Source organism: Gambusia affinis, linkage group LG15, assembly GCF_019740435.1.
Source record: "Gambusia affinis linkage group LG15, SWU_Gaff_1.0, whole genome shotgun sequence".
Taxonomy (NCBI): domain Eukaryota; kingdom Metazoa; phylum Chordata; class Actinopteri; order Cyprinodontiformes; family Poeciliidae; genus Gambusia; species Gambusia affinis.
Window position 1 is genome coordinate 22,866,178 of NC_057882.1, and position 27,654 is coordinate 22,893,831.

Sequence of the window (27,654 nt, forward strand, 5' to 3'; positions counted from 1 at the left end):
GTTCAGCTCGCTGCTGCCTCACCAGCTGCGCTTCCGAGCATTTGAATGGGAAATTGCAAAAATTCAGCGATTTTGAAGAAAAAAAAAAAAATCAAAAATAATCAAAAATTTTGCTTAACCAAAAAATATATATATTTTTTTCCATGATGACAGGTGAGGCTCTGCCAGAATATCATTCCTATGATATTCTGGCAGAGAATATCATTCTGACGTATTTTTACCTTTTGAAAATACGTCAGCAAGTATTTTCATAAGGTATTTCGCTTTTTGATTTACGCATTTCTCAAAGTTGGAAAACGGAACATGTCTCCTTCCTGAACATTACGTCGACTGGACATTCCCATGCTATTTAGACTTGCCTATAATTGCTTGAGCAGATGAACCTGGTGCCCACAGACATCTGGAAATGATACCCAGCGATAAACCAGGCATGTGGAGGTCCACAGTTTTCTTCCTGCTATCATTTCTTTTTATTTTCCCATGATGTCACACAAGAAAGTAATGTATTTGAGGTATTATGTTAAACTACATATTCAGGTCTGTCTTTATTTAGTACATATGTAAATTAAAAGTAAATTGGCCTCTCTCAAGTTTTATGTCAATTTCTGAATTTAAAATTACCAAAAAAACTTGTCTCATTAATTTGGACTTATACATATAATTAGACCTTGTGCCATAAAATGGAATTATGTTGAGAACCACCATATTATTTATGTTCTAATCACAAATAAACCAGATGTGAAAAATTATCATAATAATTAGTCAGTTCACAACTGAACTACTTTTCTTGTGCAGGGATATTTTGCAATTAACTGGAAGTTACCTGAATTATCTAAGTAGCTGCTAAACGTGGATCATTTATACTCAGAAATATTGATTAAATTTATCTGAATGAAATGCCTGCAGATTGTTAAGTCAAACTGAACGGGCAAATTTGTTCTGTTTCTCAATAAATTGCATGTTAACAGCTTCCCTCTTGCTTTAGTTAAAAGATTAAGTATATTTATTTAAGTTGTATTGATTTTTATTGCGCTCTTGAGATGGCTACAAAAAGAATAACCATAGGTCCTGGTGGTGCATACATCCACCAATGTTTGTGGTTGTAAATGTAAAAAAGCATCAATAAGTGTATCTAGTGTATGGATTGAATCTATGGGCAATTAACAGGCTCCTTGTGTTTGGGAGGCACATTGCTGTTTTGTTTACAATCTGGTGCTGGGCCACGTTTCCTTTACTGTGTCCTTTCCAAGAGGATGTGGCTACTTTCTGCTCAGGCAAAACACCTTTTGTATTTGTAGTATCTATTGTGTAAATCTGAACATCTTTCAGCTGTTCTAACATATCAACATTTTTTACTTTGTGTCAGAAAAAGGGTTTAAGTGCATCACAGTAGTCTTTTTCTCTTTCTTCAACCAGTTTATTTTATCTTTCTCAAACCACAGTTTTAGGTTTAAATGTAGAAACTAATTGCCAGTATTGCTTGTTTAACTTACCTCTTGTTTGGTTTGTTTGAAGCACAACTTTGCTTAATCTTTCCCAAAACATAACCGAATTGCACCTGGAGAACATTTTGCTCTGCAAAAGAACAACCCTTCTGAAAACCGACTGAAGTTGGACATCACCTGGGAGAAAAGTCACATATCTAAAACATATATACAGTGATCAGACAAGTCATGAGAGCCATGGGATTGAACACTGCTCTTTATCCTGAATTTAGCAGCATCTTGAAACATGGTGGTAGCAGCATCATGCTTAGAGGATTCTTTAATTTAGCCTGGATCGGGTTAATCTCCAAGTGGGAAGATATATGGAGCTACATACAGGGCAACTGTAGAAGAAAACCTGTAGAGTCTGCAAAAGCCTTGAGATCGGAGTAAAAACAAATGCAGCCCACACCTGTTTTTGCCTTGTAAATTTTTTTTAAACTATTCATCCTTTCTCTTCCACCTACCTACCTTGTGTTTGGTGCATACATCCACCAATGTTTGTGGTTGTAAATGTAAAAAAGCATCAATAAGTGTATGTAGTGTATGGATTGAATCTATGGGCAATTAACAGGCTTCTGCAGTACTTGATGCCTGCAGAAGATGTCATGCAATCATTTGGAGCAGCTGTTGTGAAATAGAGGCACATCTAAAACATGCAGAGCATGAGGACTGGAATTGAGAAGAATTGCTTTAAACTGAGTTATTTGGGTTGCTGTTTTAAAAAAACAGGTAGACAGACTTGACAATAGGCTATTAATCATAAATGAAGTGACACTTTCTCTGTGTTACATTGTTTTTCTGACCCCAGACAGACTTCACGTTGCATGCTTCAGTCAGGATTCATAGTTTTGACTCTGCACTTCTCTGTTTCTATCTGTGGCAAAATAGGCCACAGAGATATGAGATGGATTCAGCCCTGCTGTAGCTGATGTGTGCAGAAAAAGTAGCTCAGATCTATGACACACGACAGTGAGGGCAGAGTTCAAAACTTTGCTGTTTGATGCAGCTTCATTCTTCCAGCTTAAATTGGCAGATTTGTTTTTCTTCTCCTGTGGAGGAAGAATTTATACATTTAATTTTGTTCCAAAGAAACGTCAGCAGCAGGCGTTTGGAAGTATCACCGGTTGGTTTGCCAGTGTTTGCAGGAAGTGTCCTGCACATTGTTTCTCAATTACAGGGAAGTGAGCCAGCATGAACTAGAAGTTGACTCTATAAACATGTTTTGTTGTTGGAGGCTTTTGCATGCAAAGAAAGAACCATGAAGAGCCATGCTGAATGTCCAACTTATGAATTACAGATTTTCCCGAACACAAATTGATAATTGAAAGAACATATCAGTTTACACATGTTTGAAAATCATTTCAACAGACTACAGTTTTGAATAAAACACAAATCATCGTCAGACCTTTTCATGGAAAAATAAAAACAATTAAAATTTATGTTTTCCTAAAGGGAACATTAACTGTAGACACTGTGGTACCCCTTTGAATTGAAAGTTTGGGGCTTCTGTTTTTTTAGACATATACTGCCCTCTGTTGGTGTGTCTCTGTACTTGCAGATGGTGTCCTGTCACCTGGTCTGAATTGTCTGAAATTTCCTACTGTTTGTTTCATTTTATATAACCATCTGTAACTTAATTTTAAAAACCAGATTAAGATGTCTGCAAATTTCTCTTAGCAGTTTCAACTACTAAAACTATAACAATCAGTCACCTCGTCTTGTTGGTGCTGCAGTACATGTAAAACAGCCTGAATATGTGTAATTTTCTTTGTGAACATGTCTTGGTATACATCATTTGTGTCCCATGATAGATAACACTTTGATGACTGACTCACAGGTTATGTTTCAATCTACAAACTTGATAAAGTCAAAACATATTTTATTTTTAAAGAATTAAACAGCAGATGGCTGATGGTCTCTTTAATTTAAGTTCATTCTTCTCATTCTAACTACAGAGATATCATGAGCTATCGCTGTAGTTATGCTGCTATTGGCTCATTCTACTGGATGAAAAACTCACCACTTTTCCACACTAATTTCTTTTTTCATTACTCTAATTGAAATTATTTAATGTTATTTCATCTGTTAACTTTATATTTTCTCTGTTCTTTTTTTCTCTCCTTGGCATTCTGTTTAGCTGTGATATCTTCTTGGAGAAGCCATCAGCTAAACTTAACATAGAAAATGCTCCTACATGTGTGTGTGTGTGTGTGTGCTCTGTCTCCTCAAAGCCCCAGTCGGTCAAGGCAGATGGCCGAGTTCTGCTGGACATTTCTTTCTGTTTTTGCTGTAAAGTCAACGACATAATGACAAACAACTAAACTTAAGATGTGTGTTTGGACTGTGTGAAGAAGTCAGAGTACCTGGAGATAATCTCACACTTGCATAGAGAGAAAATGCAAACTCCATGCAAAAAATAAAAAATAAAAATGCACACAGAAGACCTTCTTAGTGCAATAGTGCTAACACCGAAGTCTTTAACCATTAATCATTCACCAAGATGTAAGTTGTGAAGGAGGACAACAAATATTATGGATTTGTTGATGTTGAATTTAATCCAGTTTTTTCGTTGGTCCCCAAATATGTAATTTCATTCAAGAAGAGCAAAATGGTTCTTCGCTGGTGCCCATCCACTTTAAAGTCAGAATTCTAAGAAAAAAGAGTCAGAATTTTTAGATTAAATTCAGAGATCTTGTTTTTCAGAGGCCATAATCCTCTTCCGTGGATATAAGCTTTGTACAATTTAAAATAAAAATAATGGCGCAGAGTTGACTTGCTTTGCATGATTGCAGTATGTTTTTCTGACGCGGTGCGGCGCTCTAGCACCGTTTGGACAGAGGATCTTCGCTGACCAGGCGCTCTGACAACTCCCGAGCCTTGAAGCGAGTCACCATCCAGCACTGAGCCTGGATGCGGGAGCGCACACCCGGCCACGCATGCGGTGGTACAGGCGAGCTGATCGGTCAGAGCGGGATGGACATCTCGGCTCAACCGAAAGCTGCTGGAGGTTGTCCTATTTGGAAGGCGCTGGAGCTGAGGGCGTGATGAGGAACGAACCGTCAGTTTCCATTTAATTTGCTGTCTTTACGCAGGGTGGAGAGGTGCGCTCTGCCGCCAGTAATCCGCTTGGCTGGGAGGAGCAGGGGAAGCTCTCTCCAGACTGAAGCAGAGCGAGAGGGGAGGGACAGCAGGTTAAGTCGGATACGGACCCGCAGAGTTAAACAGCGTGTGGTCATATGGACCGACTGTAGTTGGCAGGCAGGCTGCTGGGATTCCTCTTGGCACGATGAGCGGACCAACAAAAGGTGAGCGATGTGTAATATTCTCATAACAGAAATATTTTTCTGAGGCTAATGTTAAAATATGCAATTTATGCCATGTAATGTCTAGAAACTGCTTTATCATTTGTGTGGAGTTTTGATAGATCACAAATATAGACTGAACTATATATTAGAGATCAGAAATTATTTGGCCCAATTAGCTGATTAGAGTTTAATTTTATTAGGTAATCCTTTAGGTGACTTGATAGTCACTTCAACTTACTATCAAATTATTTGGTTCATATTCAAGATTAAATATGAACCAAAATATGAACCATTCTCTGATTTCAGAATGTTTGATACCAGAATTATATTCGACTGACTGCTCCTCAGATGATTTGTTGTCCTCCTCCACAAATACTGTTAAAATTGCTGAAAAAAAGAGAAAATCTATTGACACAATTATTAACCTTCAGGCTCAAAAGAGAAGCAACCAAGAAGCTCACTGTTTCGCTGCAGAAGCTGCAGTGACTCAGACTGAACTATCTGTTGACTGAATAACTGAGTTGCTCCCTCCACAAGTCTGGCTTTAATGGAAGCATCATGCTGCGGGGAGGCTTTTCAACAGAGAAGAGAGAAACAGGTCAGATTTGATGGAAATCAATAAAAAGCAGCATTTATCCACATAAGAAAGGTCTTAAAACTTAGGATCTAGTGAGGATTCAGTGGTTGAAATTCAAAAATGCTTTATTGATCCCAAAGGGAAAATATATTATTTTTTTTTAACTCATATTAATTAGGATTCTTCAAGCTGCTGCTTTGTCAGAAAAGCAAAGGAAACCAAAGTGGAGGCCATCAAATCTACTAAAAGCATTGGAGTTATGTTCCATCTGACTGCTCTGGCTCATATTACGATAGAGCTTATTGGTTTTTATTCCAGGCTTTGCAGTCATGATGTCAAAGGTCAGAGTCGTGTTGTCAAAAGATTCACAATTAACAGCCTTGTGTGAAGGTGTGCTTCTGTACAGAAGCTGCTGTACAGAAAGCAGTAGTGTTTTAACTGCATCCAGCATCCACACAAATCACAAAACAGTGAATCACCTCCACTGTACATTTATCAGTTCCAGAAACTAGATCAACATTTAAAACTACTAATAATAAACATATAAAAATACCACATTCTTGATCACAGGTGGCTCAGATCTTTCTCTGTCTGTTGTTCCAACTCTTGTGCTACCATCTGGCTGCACAACCAAAGCCAGCGTCTGTGATACACACCCACAGCCTCACATTCTGGAGGAAACATTTTTGTCCTACTTTTTACCTTTTTTTTCTTCCCCATCCTGTAAACATGCACACACCCACAGCTTGTGCTCTGTGTACCCCTTTCCCGCTGTCATCAGCTTAACCTGCCTCCATGTTATGTTTACTGAGATTGCATAATGCAGCAGCATTAAGTGTAATGGAATTGAATAGAGCTTAATTTATATTTCTGACTGTTGCACAGTCATTCATGCACTACTACAAGTGCGCGTCTTGAACTTTCTGTGATATTGCAGTCATATGTGTTAAGATATTTCACTGAGATTTTCTAATAGGCCAACACAAAAGTGGATATGTTGAAACATTGTTAAAAGAAACTATCACCAAACTAAACTTTTTGGGCAAAACAATATGTGTGACAGCAAAAATATCACTGCACATCTTCCTAATAAGCCATCATTTTGAAACGTGGAGCTCATGCTTTGGGGATGCGTCTCTTCAGGAGGGAAAGAAACACAAATCTGGAATAAAACCTGTTAATCTGCAAAAGAATGGGGGCAGAGATACACTTCCCAGAAGGACATCAACCCTAAATGTACAACCAGGAAGTTTAAATCAAATCATAGTCAAGTGCAAAAATCACCAAGTCAAAGTCCAGACCTAAATCTAACTAACAATATTGATTCAGAAAGACTGAAAAAAATTGCAAATGTATTTGTTAAAAATTTTTAAATTATGTGTCTATTTCCCTCTACCGTACAATTCTGTCTTATTTTACATCAATTTATCACATAAAATTAATTTGCTGCTTTCTCTTTATTTTGCTGTTACTTTATCTGGCAGAGACAGACATAACCTCTTATGTTGGCACTAATTCTGACATAAGGAATTAACACTTTTCACCCCTTAATTTCTCTCATTCAAGCTGCTACATGGTGATTAAAGCTTGGAAGTCTTGCTGATCTTCTGTTTACAGTAACAGACTTTTCGGTTGATACCTTTAGTTAAGAAGCCGATCACTAAGCTGTCTGTGAAAACCTGCAGCCAGCCATGCACTGGATTATTTTATGACTGCTCGTCACGCTGCAGATTTTGTTTTCTCTGTCATTTTGATGACAGGTTTGTTAAGCCTGCTGAGCACTATACAGTACAATGCTTTTTTTTAAAATTATTTTAGTATTTTATTCCTTTAATGACTCTATTCCTTGCAGTTTAATCTTGAATATGAACCAGTTGCATGTTTTTACTCCTTCCCTCTCCCTCCAGTTAAGTTCCAGTCAGGCCTCTATGGAGGAAATCACAACAGTAGCAGCTCTACTCTCTCCAGCAGAGCAAATTCCCCGATCACGTGTGAGCGTTGTCGGGAGGCTTGTCGTGGAGAAGTGGTGCGTGTGAAAAACATGCACTTCCATGTTCACTGCTTCACCTGCCAAGGTAAAAAATCCTTATCTTCTGTACATATGTTGCTTCTCTCTCACTGACTGAAAGGTTTCATGCTTGCTTACTTTCTATGTTGGACTGATTCATGGCTTGCCATTTGTAAAATCACACCGCAGCTCAGTTTGCATGATTAAGTATTAAATTATTGTCAGTACTCAGACAAGAAGGAACCACCATAATTAGATCCATATTAGTGTCTGTGCTCAATAAAATACAGTGCATATCAAACTACAACTATGCCAGAGTTGAAACTTAGCATTCAAAACAGTATGAAATGTAATACACTGAATAGAAGCATCAAGAACCATAAAACATACATATTACTGGCCAAGGTTTCTGGTGGATATTCCAGAAAAGTGCAATAGGGTGAAAAACATTTTTCCTTTGATGTTTTCATTTATATCTAGAAAAGGTTTTTGTAGAACTGAATGCAACAATAATTTTATGAAACTAAGAATTCAATTTATTCACAAGCAGAAAAAAAGGTAGCACAAATCAAACCTGCTCCTTCAGAACCTTTAATCAGTAGAGGATGATTCAGTCCAGATTTGATCAGTTGTGGTGCTGTCCCCTTAGGACACATATGTCAGAGTCAAGGCCCGCGGGCCACATCCGGCCCGCGAGAAGATTTTTTACGGCCCCTGGGATGATCTTGATTTATTATTAGAACCGGCCCGCAGACCGCAGCAAGCCGGCACCCCGTCTGAAAAAAAATATCTTCCTTATTTGAACTGTAAGTAGTTCTTTAAATGTTCTGTGAGACGATGTACTTACCCATGTATCCATAACAACCGGAACTTTCAATATCCACCAAGTTATTGCCGAAATATACCGTCTATTAAACGAGTGCCCCCCGGATTAATTACACTCTCTGCAGCTGCAGCTGCGAAGTTACCGTATTAACCCGATACTTGCTGGAAAGTGCAACGTCTCCCCTTTCAGAAACCGTTGGAATTTTTCCACTTAGCGCTACGTGTGGCGGAATTAGGTACTGCAAAATTTAGATGTGTCGCCGGCGACACGTCCGGTCTAGAAGGGTTATTAGCACAGCAGTCGTCAGCATAACTGTAAAATTAACTTTCAGATACCCATCAAAAATGGCAAAAAGGAAGGTGGACACTGAGAACCGGGGGTTTCAAACAAGGTTTAGAGTTTATATTTAGAGTTTTTACTCAGTTCAAGTTTAAAAGTTAAAGTTTAATATTTGTTTTCACTGCATATTACTTCTCCTTGATGAAAGTGTTGTTTTTGATTAATAGATTTTTGCACTTTATTTTATTGTATTTCAATCCAATTATATTTTAAAAATATTTCAGTTGTGTCTGTTGAAAATTAAAGATTACTGACAGAGCCATAAGAAAATATTGCTTTATTTATCTGATCATATTGGAATATATTTGTTAGGTTTTCAGTAGGTTCAATTAGGTTCACTAGACTATATGCGTCATTTAAAAAAATTTCAATGAACATTTGATCAGTCCGGCCCTCAGCTTGTAGCTAAATTTTTTATTTGGCCCTCCGTCCATTTGACTTTGACACCCCTGCCTTAGGAAATGATGCTCTGGGTGCTGAGCCATGTCAAAGAGCCTCTGGATGCATTCCAAAGCACGTCTTCTGAGAAACTCATCACCTCAACCATTACAGGCTGTTGTTGCACAAAAAGTCAATTAAATAAGAGCACAGGGACAGAAGCTGCCTCAGGAATCACCATGCTTTTTGTTTATGATTGCAGTTTTTCGCTTTTACTACAATATGCAGTAAAAGCAGCAAAATAAAAGGCAATCTTTGAAGATAACCTGTTAGCTCCTTTAAAAGACTTCAGACTAGAGTGGAGATTCTCCACTCCACCAGATTCGCCTGTTTTAGGCTCGGATCTTGTGGGACAATTAATTAAAACTGATGCTCACAGACTGTTTTCATTTAATCTACCAATTGAACTATCTTTCAAACTAGAATGTGCAAAATGTTTAACCTATTGTTACCACAAGAGTAATAATTATACAAAATATTAACTCGGTGAGGTAAAATACATGTGTACACTACACCTTCCAATTTTTGCTTCAAAAACCATGTATCATTTTCTTTACACTTTCATTCTCTGAGTCTATTGTATGAAATCCAAGTAAAATATATTAAAGCTTGTTATAACATGGCAAAATGTGAAAAAATTCAAGGGGCATGAAATCTTTTGATGTCATAAGACTTTAATTCTTTATTTTCATTGCACTACCCTCCAATTAAATATCTTATTCATAGTTACTGTAAAGGTTCCCAAAAGACTCACAAGAGATATTATGAATATAATTTACCAATAATGTTATTATAAAAATATAATACAGATCAATAACCCCTGCAAAAAATCTAATTTGTGAGTATAATTGTATGTTTTATGTTTGTTTTTCCTTGGTTAAGCTAAACAGATGGGGCCAAATACAGTAAAAGAGGTCTGGAGTCAGCAGCCAGCTTTGCGGTGCAGTCAGCAGGTTTTCACCATGTAGTCAGACTCCAACCAGCTAACCTTCTTTCTAAAGGCTGGGACCTTCGCAGTCCCAAAGCGTGCTGCAAGACAACACAGCTTTCTCCATTTGATCTGCAGCGAACATCGCCTCACTGCTCTCGGTTACAAAGCACCAAAGAAGGGGGGGAGTTTCTATTTTTACATAAAACACCAGATTTCATCTCAAGCAGCACTGCTCACTGGGGTTTTTAAAAAATAATCAGAGATGAATTTGATTCCTTTAGTTGTTTGTTTGGAGTAGGAATGGACTTGTCTAATTGAGTGTTTGCTCATAGGATGCACTTGTTCCCTGTGATAGGAAACAGAGCAGATTTATTGACGGAAGTGGCCTTCTTTTGATATTAAAGTGTTTGTCTTTATGGATACTTGATCTTGTAGAGTAAGCGTAATGACAACAGACTAATGAAGTTGGCTGAGTGGCAGTCAGCTGATGAAATGGACAAGAATGAAATTGTCAATACACAGATGTCTCTGTTTTTGTTCCTTCTTATATTTTCCTCTGCTTTGTCTCTTTTTTGTGTCTCACATTTCAGCTTTCGCTTTGGGTTTCAGTCACAATGCTCTTTGTTTTCTTTTTGCTGTAAACAGCATGATTATATCTCACACTATTTTGCCAACAAAGAGGGGGGAATGGTGTTAAAGTGGAATTTTTAGAGGATTTATGTATCTGTTAATTTTGTGACTGAACAAATACTGAAACAGGCTCAAGCCGTCCTGACAGCTGCTGACACCTCACTGTTTATGTTTTTTTGCTCCACAGATTTTCTGTCAGATTTAAGTGCTCTATTAATAAAGCTGATATGGTAGAATATGGTAAATTAAAAACATAGCTTTACAGGAATGGCTTACCTTCTTTTTGGGTAAGGGCTGCGCTTCATGGTTGGAACAAGGTTTGGATCCCAGTTTGGCATCTTTTCTGCACGTAGTTTACATGTTGTCTGCATAGCTTCTTTCTGGGTACTCCAGGTTTCCACCCACCATTCAAAAACGTCACTAGGTTTATTGTTACCTTTAGTTGCAAAGGTCTGTGCTGTATGTTCAGTGAAATCTAAACAGTAACTCTTTTTCCACGTTTGATAAACTAAAAATGTTAAATTGACTCTGAAGATTACTTCATCTGTTTATGCTTCTTCTTTCATTCATTCATCCAGATAATGTGAATTGACTGGAGGGCATAAAAGTATTCTCCTCTGCGTTGATGATGCTAGTAAAGGAAGAGAGAGTGACAGGAAGGCAGACGTGTGTTAGATGAACAGATCGATAACCTCATTGATACCTCCCTTGGGTCCTTCTGTCTGATCCCTTTACTTTGCTGTCTGCTTCTCTTTCACATCACATTTGATGCCCTTTTACCATTCTGATCACTTTAATCTCTCCCCTGACTCCCATCTTCCTTTTCTTATCTTTTATGTTCCACTTATACTTCATCCTCATGTCTGCAATAATCCTGTTTCTTTATGTGGAAATACAGATAACTGCACAGATTTCTACTCTGTATGGAGTTGTTTTATAGTGCAAACTATGGGTTTATGATCATTGAGAAGATGGATTCAGATTCAGATTGATTCGTATCCCAAATTGGGAAATTGTTGTTGCAATAAGTATAAAAACTAAAAGACAACATATCAAAGATTTAAAATAAATAAATAAAGTTTAAAAAATGGATGGATGGAACCCTGCCACAGTGTTTAACCTGCAAATCCCCTGCATTTTCAGGAAAAGACAAAACAGATACTTATTTTCTTTAAGTTTGTTCAAAATATAACCAATTTTTAGCATAAAAATACCTTTTTATATCATTGTTTTCTAAGCCATACCGTCAAACAGGAGACTCCAAGACTAAACTGTAACGCATCGACTGTTTGAGTCAGCCCTGTTTTGCACAGTGGTTCAGTGTTTGTGTTCAGTTTTATTTTTATCTTGATAATCAATGAGATAAAATTAGAGTGACTAAACATTTATTATCAGTAATTTAGGAGTTCTTAAGTTTGCCAGACAGATTTCTACCACATTTCGTTCATTCATGACTCAAATTATGTGGGTGAGGTCACCAAAAGCATGGAAATAGTTTTAGATTTTGATATAGGATTTCATAAACCACATTAACATTATCTTATGACCATTTTTGCAACAGGTTTTGCTAGAAAATGTCCAGTTTGTTTTGTTTTTAATTTTTTTAAATAACTCCAGTGACTCTTCTTTCTGTAAGAGCTGATTTTCTGCCTCATCCAATGAGTTCTGGCGATAAAACAATGAAATTGATTTACTGTCTTCGAAATCAGTTTTGCATTGACCTAACTGAGGCACTTATGTCAAATAAGCTAATCTTTACTGGTAACAAATACCAAAGCATTCAGATATTTTGCTGCTTTGGTAAGTGAAGTGAAAACATCAGCGAGAAAATGGCAGGACGTTGTGAAAACATTTTTAACTAAAGGGAAAACAGGAAAACATTCAGAAAGATTCGTATTCTATTGGGTCTACTGATATATAGAGTCAGTTGAATTTAGTAATCCTGAATAGTAACACATTTGAGGCTGGTTCACAATTCAGGTGATATTCAGTTTTGGAGGGTCGGTCAATCTTAGTTGTCAGAATTTTTTATTAACAAATGGATTTTGGTGGGTGAGAGCCGGTCTGGACAAGAAAACCAAATACACCAGAGATCCCTCCAGAGAGGCCAAGTCTGAACAGTTCCCCTTTTTTCCTGCATATTTTAATTGTTTTCCACTTAGACAATGATGTGTGAAAGCTTTGAGCTGGAAGAGAAATGATGATGTGGATTTAGCCTCAATTCTCAAGTGAGCATTGACAGTAGAAGGAGGAAATAGACCTTATAGCATTCTTAGTAGACTTGTTTACATCAGGTTTAATAAAAATACATCATCATACATTATGTTTGAAATCTACTGAAGCTGGAACTGTTGACTTTCTTGCATATCACGCGTCTCTTGTATATATATATATATATATATATATATATATATATATATATCGAGACAATATATGAATTGTTTTGCGCACAAGAGCATGAAACATTGTTTTAGAAGCTGCAGAGAGCTTTAGTCCCAAGCAAGCAAATAAAGGTCAGACTGGCATTTCAAAGTTGTGTGGAAGCAGTTGTTCTATGTTTGGGATGTTGTCCTAGTTTTTATTGCCTGTTAAAAACATTTGATATGAAATTATGTAGCGTATAAAGATCAATAAGTTTATTTTATATTAAATTGCACAACTAAATATTGAGTAAACCATAAGGCTAAAGTTACAAAATGTTCTATACAAGTTGCTCATATTTTTAGATATAAATAAGTTCACATAGAATTATCTTTTTGATCATCATTAAGTTAATAGACTTTTAACTCATTTTGAAGTCATCTTAATGTGACTCCCTGGTGAGTGTCCCAGAAATAGCTACAATGGAGCTGTATTTTGACAATAAATTAAAAAAAAGGAAAATTATAGCTCGTGAAGGACATGAATGTACCATGCATGGTTAAACAAAGTTTTTTTCTCTTTTTAATGTGCTTTAAAACATATATTTATGGTAACGTAACCCATTTAAAATGAAGGTGCCTATTTAAGAAAACAGAACTTAGGAAAGCCGTATAGTCTGCATAACTAATCAGAATTATTATATCCCAGTGTGTTTGGCCAATCAGAATGCAGACTGTCGCTATAAGCCCCGCCTTTCTTCTCCGTTTCTGCAGCAATGTTGTATGTGTAGATGAGAACTGACATGAAGAGGACGCTGTTGAGCTGTGCAGTATGATCATCTGTGTAGTTTTAAGATGGAAAATGTACTGGATATAAACTTGTGACAAACTTTTTCAAATAGTTTTGCCGTTTATCAGCCGACTTCTGAGATGGAAGAAGCTAAAGTGAGTAGACAGACAGGACTTTCAGTTTTTCTGCCGACTTCAAAGAGCACTGCTAAAGCAACATTGCTAGTCTTGTTAGCTTTTATTTGCTACTGGTTCCCTGAAACGTCATTCCGTATTTCTTTCAGCTGAAGGCGAAGCCTAAAAATATAGTAAATGGTTATTTTGAAATTTCATATTACTGTAGTTAAAAAAAACAAAACAAAAAAACATGCATTGTTACGTTATCTAGTGCCCCTCGTGTTCGGAGCCACCATGTCGCCATCGTGTCACATTGAGATCAGTGAACATATTCTCTTTCAGTTAGGTTTTTATTCTGTTAAGCACATTGTCGTTGAATAATAATCTGAATTATTTAGTTGTTTAAATATAAACCTTTACTGAGTTTGGGTAAAATTTTATGTTTAATGTTAATGTTTATCAAAAAGTGAATTGATAATACAATTAAATACTTGAATAATTTAACAAATCAATGTCAAATATGATGTCTACAAAAACCTAATGGATTGCAGGTAGAACTGCTTCATAGAAAATGTATGTCTATATGTATATATTTTTTGGTATGCTGAATTGTTCTTGAGGTGGATTCCTCCTGTGTGTTTGATGGTGAATTGGAGCTAAATATGATGCATCTGTTTTTCTATTATGGTTTAGATCTCAGGTTAACCGAAAATTGCGAGCTAGCACTTGGCTATACAGAAGAGGATTAGGGCCACTGAAAAAAGGTCAGAATTATGACCTTAATCTCAGGATTCTGAGATTAAAGTGACTAATTGTGAGACTTTTTAATGACTCACACTAAGATGTGAGTAGTAAAACACAACCAGGATGATGTGGCTTTTCATTCAGGATTAGTGGGAGAAGACACTTCAGCTGTACAATCTCTATGTGTAAACACGATTAAACTTAGCATCATGTCCTACCTAGCTGTGTGAAATTGTATTTAATGGTTTTTCGGCTAGATCTCTAATTTTTAGGAGTAATAACCCTTCAGAAAATGGGGGACATGCCGTAACCTGGAATAAAGAGCCATTATGTTTCTCAACTTTTATTTGTAGCTTTAAGTAATTTAATTTTATTTGAATATGGTCTATTGTCGCTCTGTCATTCTATACAAGTTTTTATATTCCTGTTTTGCATGCAGTCGTATCAATTTTTATGCCTTAATCATCCGAACTGCAATATGGTGTTAAAGCTTTGTTCTAATAAAGTTGCCTTACTGCAAATCTATACAAATTCAGATACATTGTCTAGTGCTATTCAAGTCTTTTTGGCTTTTTACATATATCAGCTTACAAAGCCATTAAATGTTTTAATTAGGGTTGTGAAACTGTTTCTATTTAATATATATTCCATAATTGTTTTGGTTCCAGTCTTGACTCGAGCTACACTGAACCCACTCGGCTTTACTGCAGTCTCACCCTCCATCTCAGCCTTTTAACACTCCGGCTTGGATCAGCTCAGATCCATTCGCTCCACTGGGTTTAGAGTACATTAGCTTAATTACAGAGTGGACACTCAATTCACTGCCAAACATCTTGATCCGTTGGCTGCCTTTCATATGTCTAACCTATAGTTTAATTCAGGTCGTATCATCGTCCTTCTGTTTATACAGATGCATAGGCCTTAATTTCCTGTGCCTGCATGCTGCTGATTATGTTACTCTGACAGATAAATGGTGTGCTGACTTCTGCAGAGCTCAAGGGGAAAACGATGATAGAGATTTTATTCATTCACATTATAATTATTGTTGAATTAATATGCATAAAACTAATGCAGATCATCGGAAATATATGCATAAAACTAATGCAGAGCATCGGAAAAATATGCATACCCTTAAACGTTTCCTCATTTTATCTTGTTCCATTCAATAATTTCAGTTTTTTATTTGGATTTTATGATATAGACAAACACAAACCAGAGCATAATTGTGAAATGGAAGGAAATTAATGCAAAACCTATTAAAAATCTGAAAACAGTGGCATTCATTTATAATGAGGTTGTATTAGAAATGGCATACAAGCTGGGTTTTATTTCAGAATAAAACAAGCTCATTTAGAGCCAGCTGCATTTAGACATCACCTAATTCTGAAGTGCTGTTTAATTCATCATCCAAAAATGGAAAGATTATGCACAATTGTAAGCCTACTAAGACATGACAATGCATCCGAAATGACAGAAAGGAGAAAATAAATCTGAGAAGCAGCCTAGATGATCATGGTAACTCTGGAGTGGCTGCAGAGATTCCCAACTTGGTTAGGAGAATGAGTCACCATGAACCACTAGCTTTTATAGAAGAGTACCAAGAAGAGTTAAAAAATTATATAAACTCCCATTTGCAAGTTATCATAGTTTTTTCAGGGGCCACAGCTAATATGTGGAAAAATATATTCTCAATAGATGAAGCTAAAATGGATCTTTTCAGTCTACATTTGAAAAACTGTCTGATAGAAACTTACAAAATTTTAATACATCCTGCCTGTCCTTGTTTTTGGTTTTTTTAACACATCCCACCATGGTCTATGATGGTGGCATCATCATGCTGTGTGAATGCTTTTCTTTAATAGGGACAGGAAGTACGTTCAAAGTTGATGGGGAAGATGAGTGGTGTGAAACATTGGGAGGTAGTCATAGCAACCTGTTAGAGGCTGCACATTTTTCCAAAGAAAAATTCCATAAACCATTAACCTTTTTGGATTTGCAAAACTGGTAGAAATATATTTTGGTGCAAAGATGAGTGCAGATCAAATACTCTTTGTCTTTCACATAAAATCCCAATAAAATACATAATATTTTGTGGCTGCACCATGAAAGAATGTGAAAATATTCAAGTGATATGAAGACTGTGAATACTTGGTTTCCATAAAATACAGCTAATTTCAGGAGATGGGCTAAGATCCCTCTAACTTGACCACTTACTGGTTTGGATCAATTTAAACTGTAACCATCCAGCAGACCTGAGGCATTCCCAGTGTTAGCACAACTGGACCAGAAACAATCATTTGGCTGAGGGATCCTGTTTTTGCTAAATAAAAGTCATAAATCATGCTGTCACTAGACAGTAAACACACAGTGTGCACTTTACTCTTAAACTGTCACACAACACTGCCTGCACTAATGCATACAAATGTATGTAATTTTTGTAAACACAATCTGGCTGTTATGGTGGTCACTCTTTACATAAAATGCTAGAAAGTGGACATCTTCTGGAGTTTTTGTCATTTCTGCCTGTTGACCACCTAATCCTGCATATTGTGCCAGTCAGCAGTTTTTAGGATATTACACATTAAATGACAATCTCACCATCTAAGGTGTATAAAATGTTTTAATGTTTCCATTCTCCTATGACAGCCAGAGTATATTTTTTATTTTAGATCAGATGGATAGGAAAAGAAGAAGAACAAAATGCCATCAGATCAACATTATTGCTGATTTTAGCATAAAACTGAAGCTTTTAGATCAAGTAATTTACAAAAATGTTGACGTGTACATTTTTCATCTCTATAAGTCATCTTTCATTTGATGCCCTGATTAATTAATTGCATTTATTTCTGCCTGTGCTTCCCCTCAATGTTTCTGGAAAATAAAACAAACCACTGGAGTTTTGTGTTTTTGTTTGGTCAGTGTGCGGCTGTGACTTGGTGCGCTCTGGTTTCTTCCATCATTCTGGTGAGTACATCTGTACTGAGGACTACCAGCGCCTGTATGGGACCCAGTGTGACAGCTGTGACCAGTACATCACCGGAGAGGTGGTCTCTGCCATGGGGAGGACGTATCACCCACACTGTTTTGTCTGCAGTGTCTGCAGGTAGGACCAAGCTACTGTTTTACAAAGCAGACAAGCAAGAACCATTGAAAACATAAGCCTTCCCACCTTGAAAAAAGTATAATTTTGTCTGACAAATCCTAGTTTTATCTTGCAAATCACCACTTTAAAGAAATGCTACAGCAAAGATATGAAAAGAAATGGTGGTGTCAAGAATTTTCATTTTACTTGGTGACGTGAAATGTTGCTTTCCACACATTTCTGCATTTCTTAGTGCTGTTACCTAATCTGATATACTCCTAGTGTCATGTGCAACTTTTAAATCCTTTTAAATCTTTCTTTATGCACTGGGTTATGTCATAAAAGTAAAGTAAATGAAGGCTTTCTGCTGTGAAAAAGTAACTCCTGACATTTTTATCCCTGCTTTAACTGAGTTTTTCAAAACTAATCATTAAAAACTGTCTTACTGTTCCTCACTGTGTCAGCAACAGTAAGAGACAATGACACACTTTCATTGGAACTATCACAACCAGGTTTTTTAAAGTAATTTTCAAAGTAATTGTAAAGAAAATGTGTTTTTGTTATAACATTTAGATCAAGGAGAAAGATAAAATTACACTCATACAAATACATTTCTGTATATTTGGTTCTTACAAGGACGAAACATCAGACTGATAACTGAAATAGCATAACTATTTCAGTTTTTTCAACATCTAAATCATCATTAAATCGTATTATAAACTGACTAAACATTAACTGTTTAAATCAGGCTGTAGTAACATTGTTCTCTTGCAGCAAAGAAGTCCTGGGCTAGAAGCCCAATCTGGGGTGTTCTTGTATGAAGTTTGCATTATGAGGTCCTTCCACACTCCAAATATCATCTGTCAGGTTAATTGGTCCAATTTCGTTTTTAGGGGTGTGTGTACGTAGTTTTTTTGTCCTGTGTGTCTTTGTGTTGTTGTGTGATTGGCAAACTATCTAGGGTGAAAGCTGGCTCTCCCCCAACGACCGCTGGAAATACCAGCCCCCCTGCGAACGTGCAAGGACAAGTTGATGCAATTGATGGATGGATGGATTGAGCCAAACAAACCCCCAAAAAAATGAATAAATAACTGACAGTCACATGATGGCCGGCTGCTGCTTTGTTTTTTAATGAGCTGGATGACTTGCTATTGATCAAACTACATAATGCTCCAGAAAATCTGAAGGAGAAAGTGCACTTCTGCACTTATGCAGCTGCAACAATCCTAAGCGCATCAGCAAGACTCAAAAAAGAGACAAAAACCCAAAGTGAAGGTTTTTGAGACTGTTTCTTTTTTAAAAAACAGTTGAGATGTTCTGGCTTCACCTTAAACATCTAATTCAGACTCAAAAAGTCACCAGTGTTACCTAATTACATCAATTCTACAAAGAAAGGTGACCAAAATTATGTGACTTGAAGAAGTCTTAGAAAGCTATGATTAACATTTAATGGCAACTCAAGATTTTGTCAAGAGTGTGAATAGTTAATAATGATTTACTTTTTTTCAGTGTCACATTGGTTTGGATTCATTTTTATTTTTTGTCTTAATAGGTATTTGAAAACTGCCTTTTGTCTTTTCTCAGAAAATTTTTCCTTCATCACAATTAGTTTGAAAATCTGAAACTTTTATTGTAGTACTTCATTTCATACACAGCAGAGTAGTTTTTAAAAACACAGTTAAAAACTACTCCACTGACGAGTTAAAATCTGAACACTCTAAATGTTTTTGTGTATGATTCAATTATGTCAGCATTTTTGCTTAACATACATTCAACTACAATAGTTCTCTGTTCTGCAACAGATCTTAGACATTGCTGTTTTTGTTGCCCTTCTTCAAAAAGATAGTTTGTCTGTATGGATGCTTTAGGAACTTTTATTATGAATTTATCCTCAAATTTTGCCACTAAAGTTAAACTTTTATGCCAAAACAAAGTATTTAGCTAGAGAAATGCTTTTAGCTGCTGTTCATCTTTGATTTGAATTAGCACATAAAACATCAGACTTTGCTTTTTTGAACGATTATTGCTAAATGGATGCAATTTTTGTGCTTGGGTTGAAAGCTACGTAATTTTCTTTGTGTGTGTGTTCTCAGGCTTCCATTCCCAATTGGAGACAGAGTGACCTTCTGTGGGAAAAAGTGTGTGTGTCAGCAGTGCTCACACTCTCTGAAAAAGGACAAGCCTGTTAAGATTCTTGGACCGAGCTGTAAGAAGCAAACATGCACACATAAACACTTCTCTGTCATACTCATGGATTTAATGTGAGAATTTGACACAGTGGAAATGAATAACTATAAAAAGCAGAACAATTAAAGCAAAACAAAACAATAGTCAAGCTATTGGCTCATATTTTAAAACAATGGAATAATCAAATGCTGTTTGGCTTACATTAAATAATTTTTTGGCATCCTATTCCAATCAGTAAAGTGCTTAAGGGCAATTGTTGTAGTTTTTATTCTGATAAATTGAGAAAAAATAACTAATAATTACTTGTGTTTGTGCAGTTTTTATTGGATTTTTTGGTTACTTGTTTCGGGCCCAAGTTGATTTATTTCTACACAGATAGAAAATAATAGCTGCAGAATTTTAAAGACAATATGAAGCACATCAGTGAAGTTATCTCTGAATGACTCAAAATAAACCACTATGGTTTTGGTAGTTTTGGTAGTTTTTAACATCCACAGACTTTGATTGGTGTCCTAGTCAAAGATGTTGTGGCATGACCTTAAACAGAGTGTCCAATGTGTCTGAATTCAAGCACTTTTGTAAAGATTTGTGGATTTAAGTTCCTGCACAGCAATGTCAAAACTTGTTGCCAGTTACCACAAATGCTTAGTAGTTAAGTTTTGGTTTGTAAAACTTTTTACATAAGACAAGGATTGAAATTAACATTTAACTGTGACAAAATAGGAAAAAAAACAAAAAGAAAGTCTGTCAGGGAGCAAATATTATTTCACAGGACTATTTGGCTTAGTCTTCTTACAGATATTTTAAAAGCATTTATGGCTATTTTCCCACCAGAGTCAACCCAGCTACACACCTTCTAACAGGGACACACACTCAGAAGGTGGCCTGTGCTCCAGGTAGTTTTACAGCCTTATTTTGGGCGTTCCATCTGTCAGAAATGGTGCGACAATCTCAACAGGACCACAGCAGAAAGACAAGTGCTTAAAGGCATTATGTCCTTTCTCAGTGCTTGACTTCTCGCCTCTCCTGTCCTGCTTTCCAGACTGTGCAGGCTGCAGCCAAGAGATCAAACAGGGCCAGTCTCTGCTGGCTTTGGAGAGGCAGTGGCACATCACCTGTTTCAAATGTAGGACATGTGGTTGTGCTCTCACTGGAGAATACATCAGCAAGTGAGTGGCTTAATCAACCCTTTATACATTATCATTACTAGACCATGCAGAAATGCTCTGACAATTAGAGACACATTATATTTTAGACGGTGAAAAGCAGCACAACAATTGCAACGAGCACAGAGTTAAAATGAAATTCATATGTGTTCCTGGCAGAGACGGGATTCCTTACTGCGAGGATGACTACCACACTCAGTTTGGAATCAGGTGTGAGGGCTGCAGCAGGTACATCAGCGGTAGAGTACTCGAGGTGAGCCTTTCTTCCTGTACTTGTGTTGATCAGCTCTAATATCCAATGGTTTTTAGCAGCTTCCCCCCTTTTAGGAGCAAAGCAGCCCAGACATTTGATGTACTGATTCACTGTGGAGTTAGGCACTGAGGACTTATTTGTCCAGCACACAGAATAAAACTAATAAATATTTTTTTTCTCAACTCATTTTTGATCCATATTTGCACTAGGACAGGTTTTAATATTTGTGGCCATCAGATAAAAAAATATTTCTTCTAAATGTGTTCTTTGAGATGTAGATGCACTCACTTCAGATGTCTCCTTGATAAAGTAATTAAAACAGTTTAGAATATTTTTCTTGCTTAAATGTCCTGATCTGTAGTTAGTTATTTGTATTAGTCACAGTAAACTTAGAGCAGGTATTATTCTCCTTACCCATTTTGTATCTTTGCAGCTTTGATCATTTTTTAATGAGCATATTTGTATATGATGGTGTGTATTGTAGGTCATATACATGTTTTAGTTTGATCAGAAATTATAATTCGTCACATTTTATAAGTCACCTGACCTCGAGGTAGATAAAAACTAAAATACAAGGTTTTTAGATGATAATGTGCAATTATGTTAAAATACATATGAGATGTGGGTATTTTGCAAAAAGTTATTGTCATAATTAATTTCAATTCAATGCAGAAATTTTATTATACTGTATTAATCAGCAGAAATTAATGTTGCAGCACACTTAACTTTTGTTACATAGCTGTTTTTGTCAAGCCAACAATGTTGTTCCTAAATATGTGGATTATATGCACATTTGATTAGATATGTAAACACATCTGTCCGAGATCTTTGTTGTTATGTTTTTGTGTTTTATATTTAAAAGAAAATGTCCAGCTTTCTCTCTAAGTTTTGATTCAAGATCAAACATCTTTGGAAACCCAACAGACTTCAGCTCTTTTTATCTCTACATGTTGTCTCTGTTCGCCATGTGATGTTTCCTGTTTTCTATCATGTCTCTTATCTTATGTCTCTGTCTTACAGTTAATAGACATTATGATACAATTCTTAATTTGTTTCTTTTGTCTCTACCTTTCTGCTCCTTGATTATATCTGCAGGCTGGGGGGAAGCATTACCACCCGAGTTGTGCCAGGTGTGCCCGCTGTCACATGATGTTTCAGGAAGGAGAGGAAATGTACCTAACAGGCAAGAAAACTGTTTGTTACTTATTGATAACAGACAATACTGCTCTGAATTACAATGTTGTCAAGAAAATTTAAACATGCTTCCTGATTTGTACAGTTAATAGATATTATGATGCAATCTATTAAATTTGATTTGCTCTGTAAAGATGCTGATGCCCAAGTGTGATTCTGCAAATATGGAACTGATCGAGTTTTTGCAGCTTAGCAAACATTCAATCATGCAATTTATATAGTTGCATAAAAATGGGGCGTGCTGTGGTGGCACAGGGGGTTAGCACGCCCCACGTTTGGAGGCCTTAGTCCTCAACGCGGACGTCGCGGGTTCGACTCCCGGTCCCGATGACCTTTGCTGCATGTCTTCCCCCCTCTCCTTACCCGCCTTCCTGTCAGCCTACTGTCACAAAAATACGAGCCACTAGCGCCGCAAAAACCCTTAGCAGAAAAAAAATGGGGAAAAAAAAAAAATAGCTACATAAAAATGTTTGCTGACTGGAAACAGGATCCAGCTTAAACAGGCTTAAATATCCACAGAACCTGTATATATATTTTGGATTTGTTCGGATTATAAAACTTAATGTATTTCAATAATCAAATTTAAGCCTGAAATACATTAATTGAACTGAAACTAAAATATTATAAAACACCAATAAAAACTTATTTTAATGCAGAAACGTTTTCAGCATTGAACCAAATTTAATTGAAATACATCAATCAATAGAAATATATAATGAAGCATTAGTGTGTTACTATTGGTAATTGATTTTGCAAGTAGAATTTTAATTTGATATTTTGTGCATCTGTATAAATTACAGTGCATGAATATACCTTTCAGTATGCTGATATTTTTATATGAAAATATTTTCCTATTAGTCTATTTGGTCAGAAGTTTTTAACAGAAATAAAGGAAGCTGTGCAGAACGTTAGCAAATGAGAGTAAATACAGTGACTAGGTAAAAGGCGAATCGCTCTATAGATGACTATTGATCTCACATGAACCCTGGATCTGGAATGAACGACAAAGTTGCACAAAAGCACATGTACACACTCCAACATTAGGCCCTCAAGGACTGAAGTCAATTACCTTTTATCCTTCACTTGTGCTGCTGGCTTCATTAATCTGGCTTGTCTGTTGTGCCAGAATAATTCAGCGTCTGATTGCATTGCAGGTCTTATTTGAATCAGCCTGGAGTTTCTGCTGAAATAGAAGAACGTTTTATTCTTTGACTAAAAAAGCAGAACAGATTTTATCAGGTAGGAAACTTGGACTTATAAAATGCTTTACTGGTCAGGAAGACCTGTGAAGCACGTTTACACCACATTCAACCAGAGCACTCAGAAGCAGCACACATTCATACACTAATACACACCTTAACAGACACATTGAGGTTAAATGTGCTGCCCAAGGGCACATCAACGTGTTGGGTGAAGAATCTGGAAGTGCTTTGTAACTGTTCCTCCCGCTCAGCAGCAGATGCACCCTGCACTCGATCAATCTTGGGAGTTAATGTTTTTTGCACAAATGTCACAAATGTCACATGTGATAAGCAGCTAGATGAAAAATATCATTTTCTTGTAAGGACAACAAAGTATTTATGTTGTGAATGTTTATGCTTAATGGGTCTCCTTTGTAATTTTTTGATTAAAACAAAGCAAAAAGCTAGGAGATTCAGCATTTCTGGACTGATATTCTGTTAATTAACATTGACCTTATCAGTTGGAGTTTAAATCCAGTACAAATATGTTTCCTATTTTCTTAAACTACAGATACAGAAATAACAGATTTCTCATTTCATTAGATTTAAAGAGGCATCAGTTCTTTTGAAGAAACTAAGAGGCTTTAATTTAAATACGTATCATTTCAGTTTATAAATAATATGTAAACAATACCAAAATGGGGTAGAAGATGGTGTTTGTAAACCTAAAGTCACAAGACTTGCAATACTCTGAGCTTTTTCAGATAAACATGACTGAAAATTTACATTTAAACTCCAGAAAATAAACTGAACCTTCAGAACAATTTGAAAATGAAAAAGGCCATTGTGCTTTCCAGATAAGCGGGATCGAAGCAGCCGGGATTAAATGTGGAGTTACTGTACTGTACCATGTGGCTGACACACTCAGAGTCGCCACGCAGGTCGACACCTCCTGTTTCGGCTCATTGACATTCTGCTGGACTCCCTCTGAGGCGGCAGTAAAACTAAGCATTTGCATATTGGACTTTAAGTCTGTTAGTGTGTCTAAGAGTTGTACAGTATGTGTGTGTGTGTGTATCTGATTCAAAGCACGTTGAAACATTTTTCTGTGTGAATATGTGTGTTGAAGTGTAGTTGTGGTTATCTGTGTGTGTTTCTGCTCTGCTACAGTGAGCTGCCCCAAGGTTACATTTGCTCCTTTTGATTACTTCAGCCATGTCAGAGGACTGAACAATCACCCTCGTGAGACAAGTGTAATTAGGACACACACACACACATGCGCGCGCAGACACACACACCCCCTTGCAATCAATCTTACAATGCAAATCTGAAGTAGTCAGCGGTTTCTATACATGAATGGATACATTTATTTATGTGTTTGATGGAGTTGCACAACTATTTCAAGAAATAGTTTTTTCATAGCTCTGAAATTATTGTTTCTAAGTTTTCAGGGTAACTTTTAAGTAGTGGTGGGAAGTGCTAAACATTTTTTAGCGGATTTAATCAAAGCTTTTTAAATATGTAGTCTTGATTAAACCAATGTGGTTAATCAAATTCTTATATTTAAAACAATAGGCACTATTTTTACTGTCAATAAATTTGACTAAAGTAACCAATAAATAGATTTAAACTTTGGATTATGAAAACCTGCCATTTGTGGAAACTGGAATGTCGCTTCCATGCTGTGGTCAAATAAACAATGATTTGTCAGAGAAGTGATGGTGTAGGGTGACAGGTGACTGATTTGTTATTGCAAAAAAAGAATGTTTGTTTTTCACTCACTGATTTTTGCCTCTTGCAAAAATTGTCAGCATTTATTCTGCTAATTTTGACTTCCTGAAGTGCAGCTTACATTCCTGTCCACATAAATGACAGCATCATTCAGCAAAATAAAATTCATTTTAACCTGATTTACATATCTCCTGGTTTATATATTATCATTAGAATTTCAAATGACATAAACAGAAATGTCAATGATGCTGCCTGAGTTTAACACTGGATGTTTTCATCCAATCGTTTTTGAATATCTCTGAGAGTCACACTGCTGGCTTCTCTGGCTGTTTTTTCTTGTTTTGCATAAAGGTAGAAGGATCTAAATGCAGCTGAGGCCTCGTTCCATGATATCTCCGTGTAGGAAAACAAGCAGGGCATATTTTGTGTTAGACATAGTTAGGCAGACAGTTTCCCGGTAAATAAATGACTTTCTTTGTAAAAATGGAGATTCTTCTCATCCAGAAGATAAAGGTTCTCAAGGCCACACATCTTCTTGGCAGCAGAGTTGAGGAGTGTGGGAGGGATGGGGGTGCACTGAATCACCACGCATGGTTTCTGTCTGCAGTATTGATTTTGTGTGCAGGTGTGTGTGTGTGTGTGTGTGTACTTACATGCAGGTTAGATTTATGGTGTTGATGGTGGTTGTATATCAGACTCAGGATCAGCTCAGAGTCCGTCCTGCCGGCCTGCATTGCCCCCAGACCCAGGGAAATGATAAATACTGATGTGGGTGTGTTACTGCTTTCTGGGGTGTGTGCCTGAGTGTGGGTGTGTGTGCACAGGGCGGATGTATTAACATCATTATCACTATCAGATCCTCATGCATATAACATCCTGACATTAGTGGTTTATTGTTATGTGTAATCTGTAATAGCCTCCATTCATTTCCTCTTTCCACTGCTGCTCTCTCCACCAATCTCTCCTTCTGCTGCCTCTGCCTTCTTTCCCTCAGGTTCCACAATTCTGCAATTTTCAAAGCAAGAGTTTGCCGAATCCGGTTTTATGTAATGCACCACGCTGAACTGGAAGCTGCAAAAATCACTTGCGTCTATAATGATTACTTTTGTCTCAAATTTCACTGTGATGGTGAAGGCTGTGAATGTAAAGCATTTTAGCTTGAAGTAAAAGAGTTTGTGGTGCATTCAATGTGCAACAGAAGTTCAATCTCAGAAAGTCAAGTTGGCTGCATTTCAGTTGCAAGTTGGAAAGCCAATGCAAGTTTGGAAATGGATCAATATAATAGTATGCAAGCAATCATCATAATAATCAGTGGGGGCTGTAATAATTCACTTAAGTCCTGGTTTGTTATGTACCTTGGTTTTAAAGTCTCGTTTGGGTACGTTTTAGTCGAGACAAACAAACAAAAGAATCTAAGTATTTGTTTTACTTTATGTAACAGTGAACAATCACTGTTAAAAGTGGCTGTAATAAAGTTGGCTGGAAATTTGATTTAATTTTGTCAATAATCTGTCAAAAATCTAGTGGGAAACCCCCACGAGATAGTTGCATGGAGTCACCTCAATATTGTCTCATTGTGTGGTTGCCTGGTGCTGCTGAGCTACTAAACTCATCACCTCTGCAAATCCATTCTGTTAAGCTTTGTTTAGGTCCAACATTCTTTCTCCATCATCACTGTAGCTCCGTAAGAAACCATAATCTTTATAAATATAAAATTTCAGTGTTGGGTGGGGTCCTCATATTGTTAGAGCTCCACATTTTAGTTTAGCACATAATCATCCTGTAGGTATACAGGGTAGGAGAACATGGGCGTATAGAGCTGTGCTGACAATTTAGGTATGAGTGCTTGTGCTGAGACACCCCTAATGACCAGGATAATCACTACTAGCATTTAGATGACAATAACAATTTCTTCTTCTGTGTCTCCAAAGGGGCATTCTTGTAGAAACTATACAGTACTATTTTTTACCTCTTTTTTTATAGGATCCACTTTGCTAACATTTTGTACACATTGAAAAAAGAAGCAATAATATTATGACAGACATATCAAAACATAAACAATTTGTGAGCAATGTAAAAAAAATAAAATGTTACTGTTACTCATTATGATTAATTCTAATACCTTTACTAGACAAGACCAGAGAAATTAGTTTTCTCTCTCAGCTACAATAAAAACATAATTGTTTGCTTGCAGTTCTGGTTTGGGAGTTCTTGCAACTTGTTTTGATGCATCTTCATTGCTGAGAAATTTGATGTGGGCGTTGTCACTTCATTGATGTATGCATCATGGGAAGGCTTCTGTGTGAGGG

At 36.7% G+C, this 27,654-nt stretch overlaps 1 protein-coding gene across 4 annotated transcripts in view; it reads left to right on the top strand.

Moving 5' to 3' along the window:
• Positions 1–4,350: 4,350 nt before the first annotated feature.
• Positions 4,351–27,654, top strand: part of LOC122844575 (actin-binding LIM protein 3-like) — a 42,634-nt gene continuing 19,330 nt past the window's right edge. Inside the window, exons 1-8 of one of the 4 annotated variants that reach the window (XM_044140170.1) lie at positions 4,359–4,494; positions 4,580–4,792; positions 7,277–7,444; positions 17,471–17,654; positions 19,727–19,839; positions 20,863–20,989; positions 21,146–21,239; positions 22,335–22,422. In XM_044140170.1, coding sequence (XP_043996105.1) covers positions 4,774–4,792; positions 7,277–7,444; positions 17,471–17,654; positions 19,727–19,839; positions 20,863–20,989; positions 21,146–21,239; positions 22,335–22,422 — 793 coding nt within the window. In that variant the 5' untranslated portion in view covers positions 4,359–4,494; positions 4,580–4,773. Of the gene's footprint in view, positions 4,793–7,276; positions 7,445–13,711; positions 13,847–14,500; positions 14,572–17,470; positions 17,655–19,726; positions 19,840–20,862; positions 20,990–21,145; positions 21,240–22,334; positions 22,423–27,654 lie in introns of those variants that run through there. The other 3 variants (XM_044140171.1, XM_044140173.1, XM_044140172.1) reach the window with 3 other exon arrangements.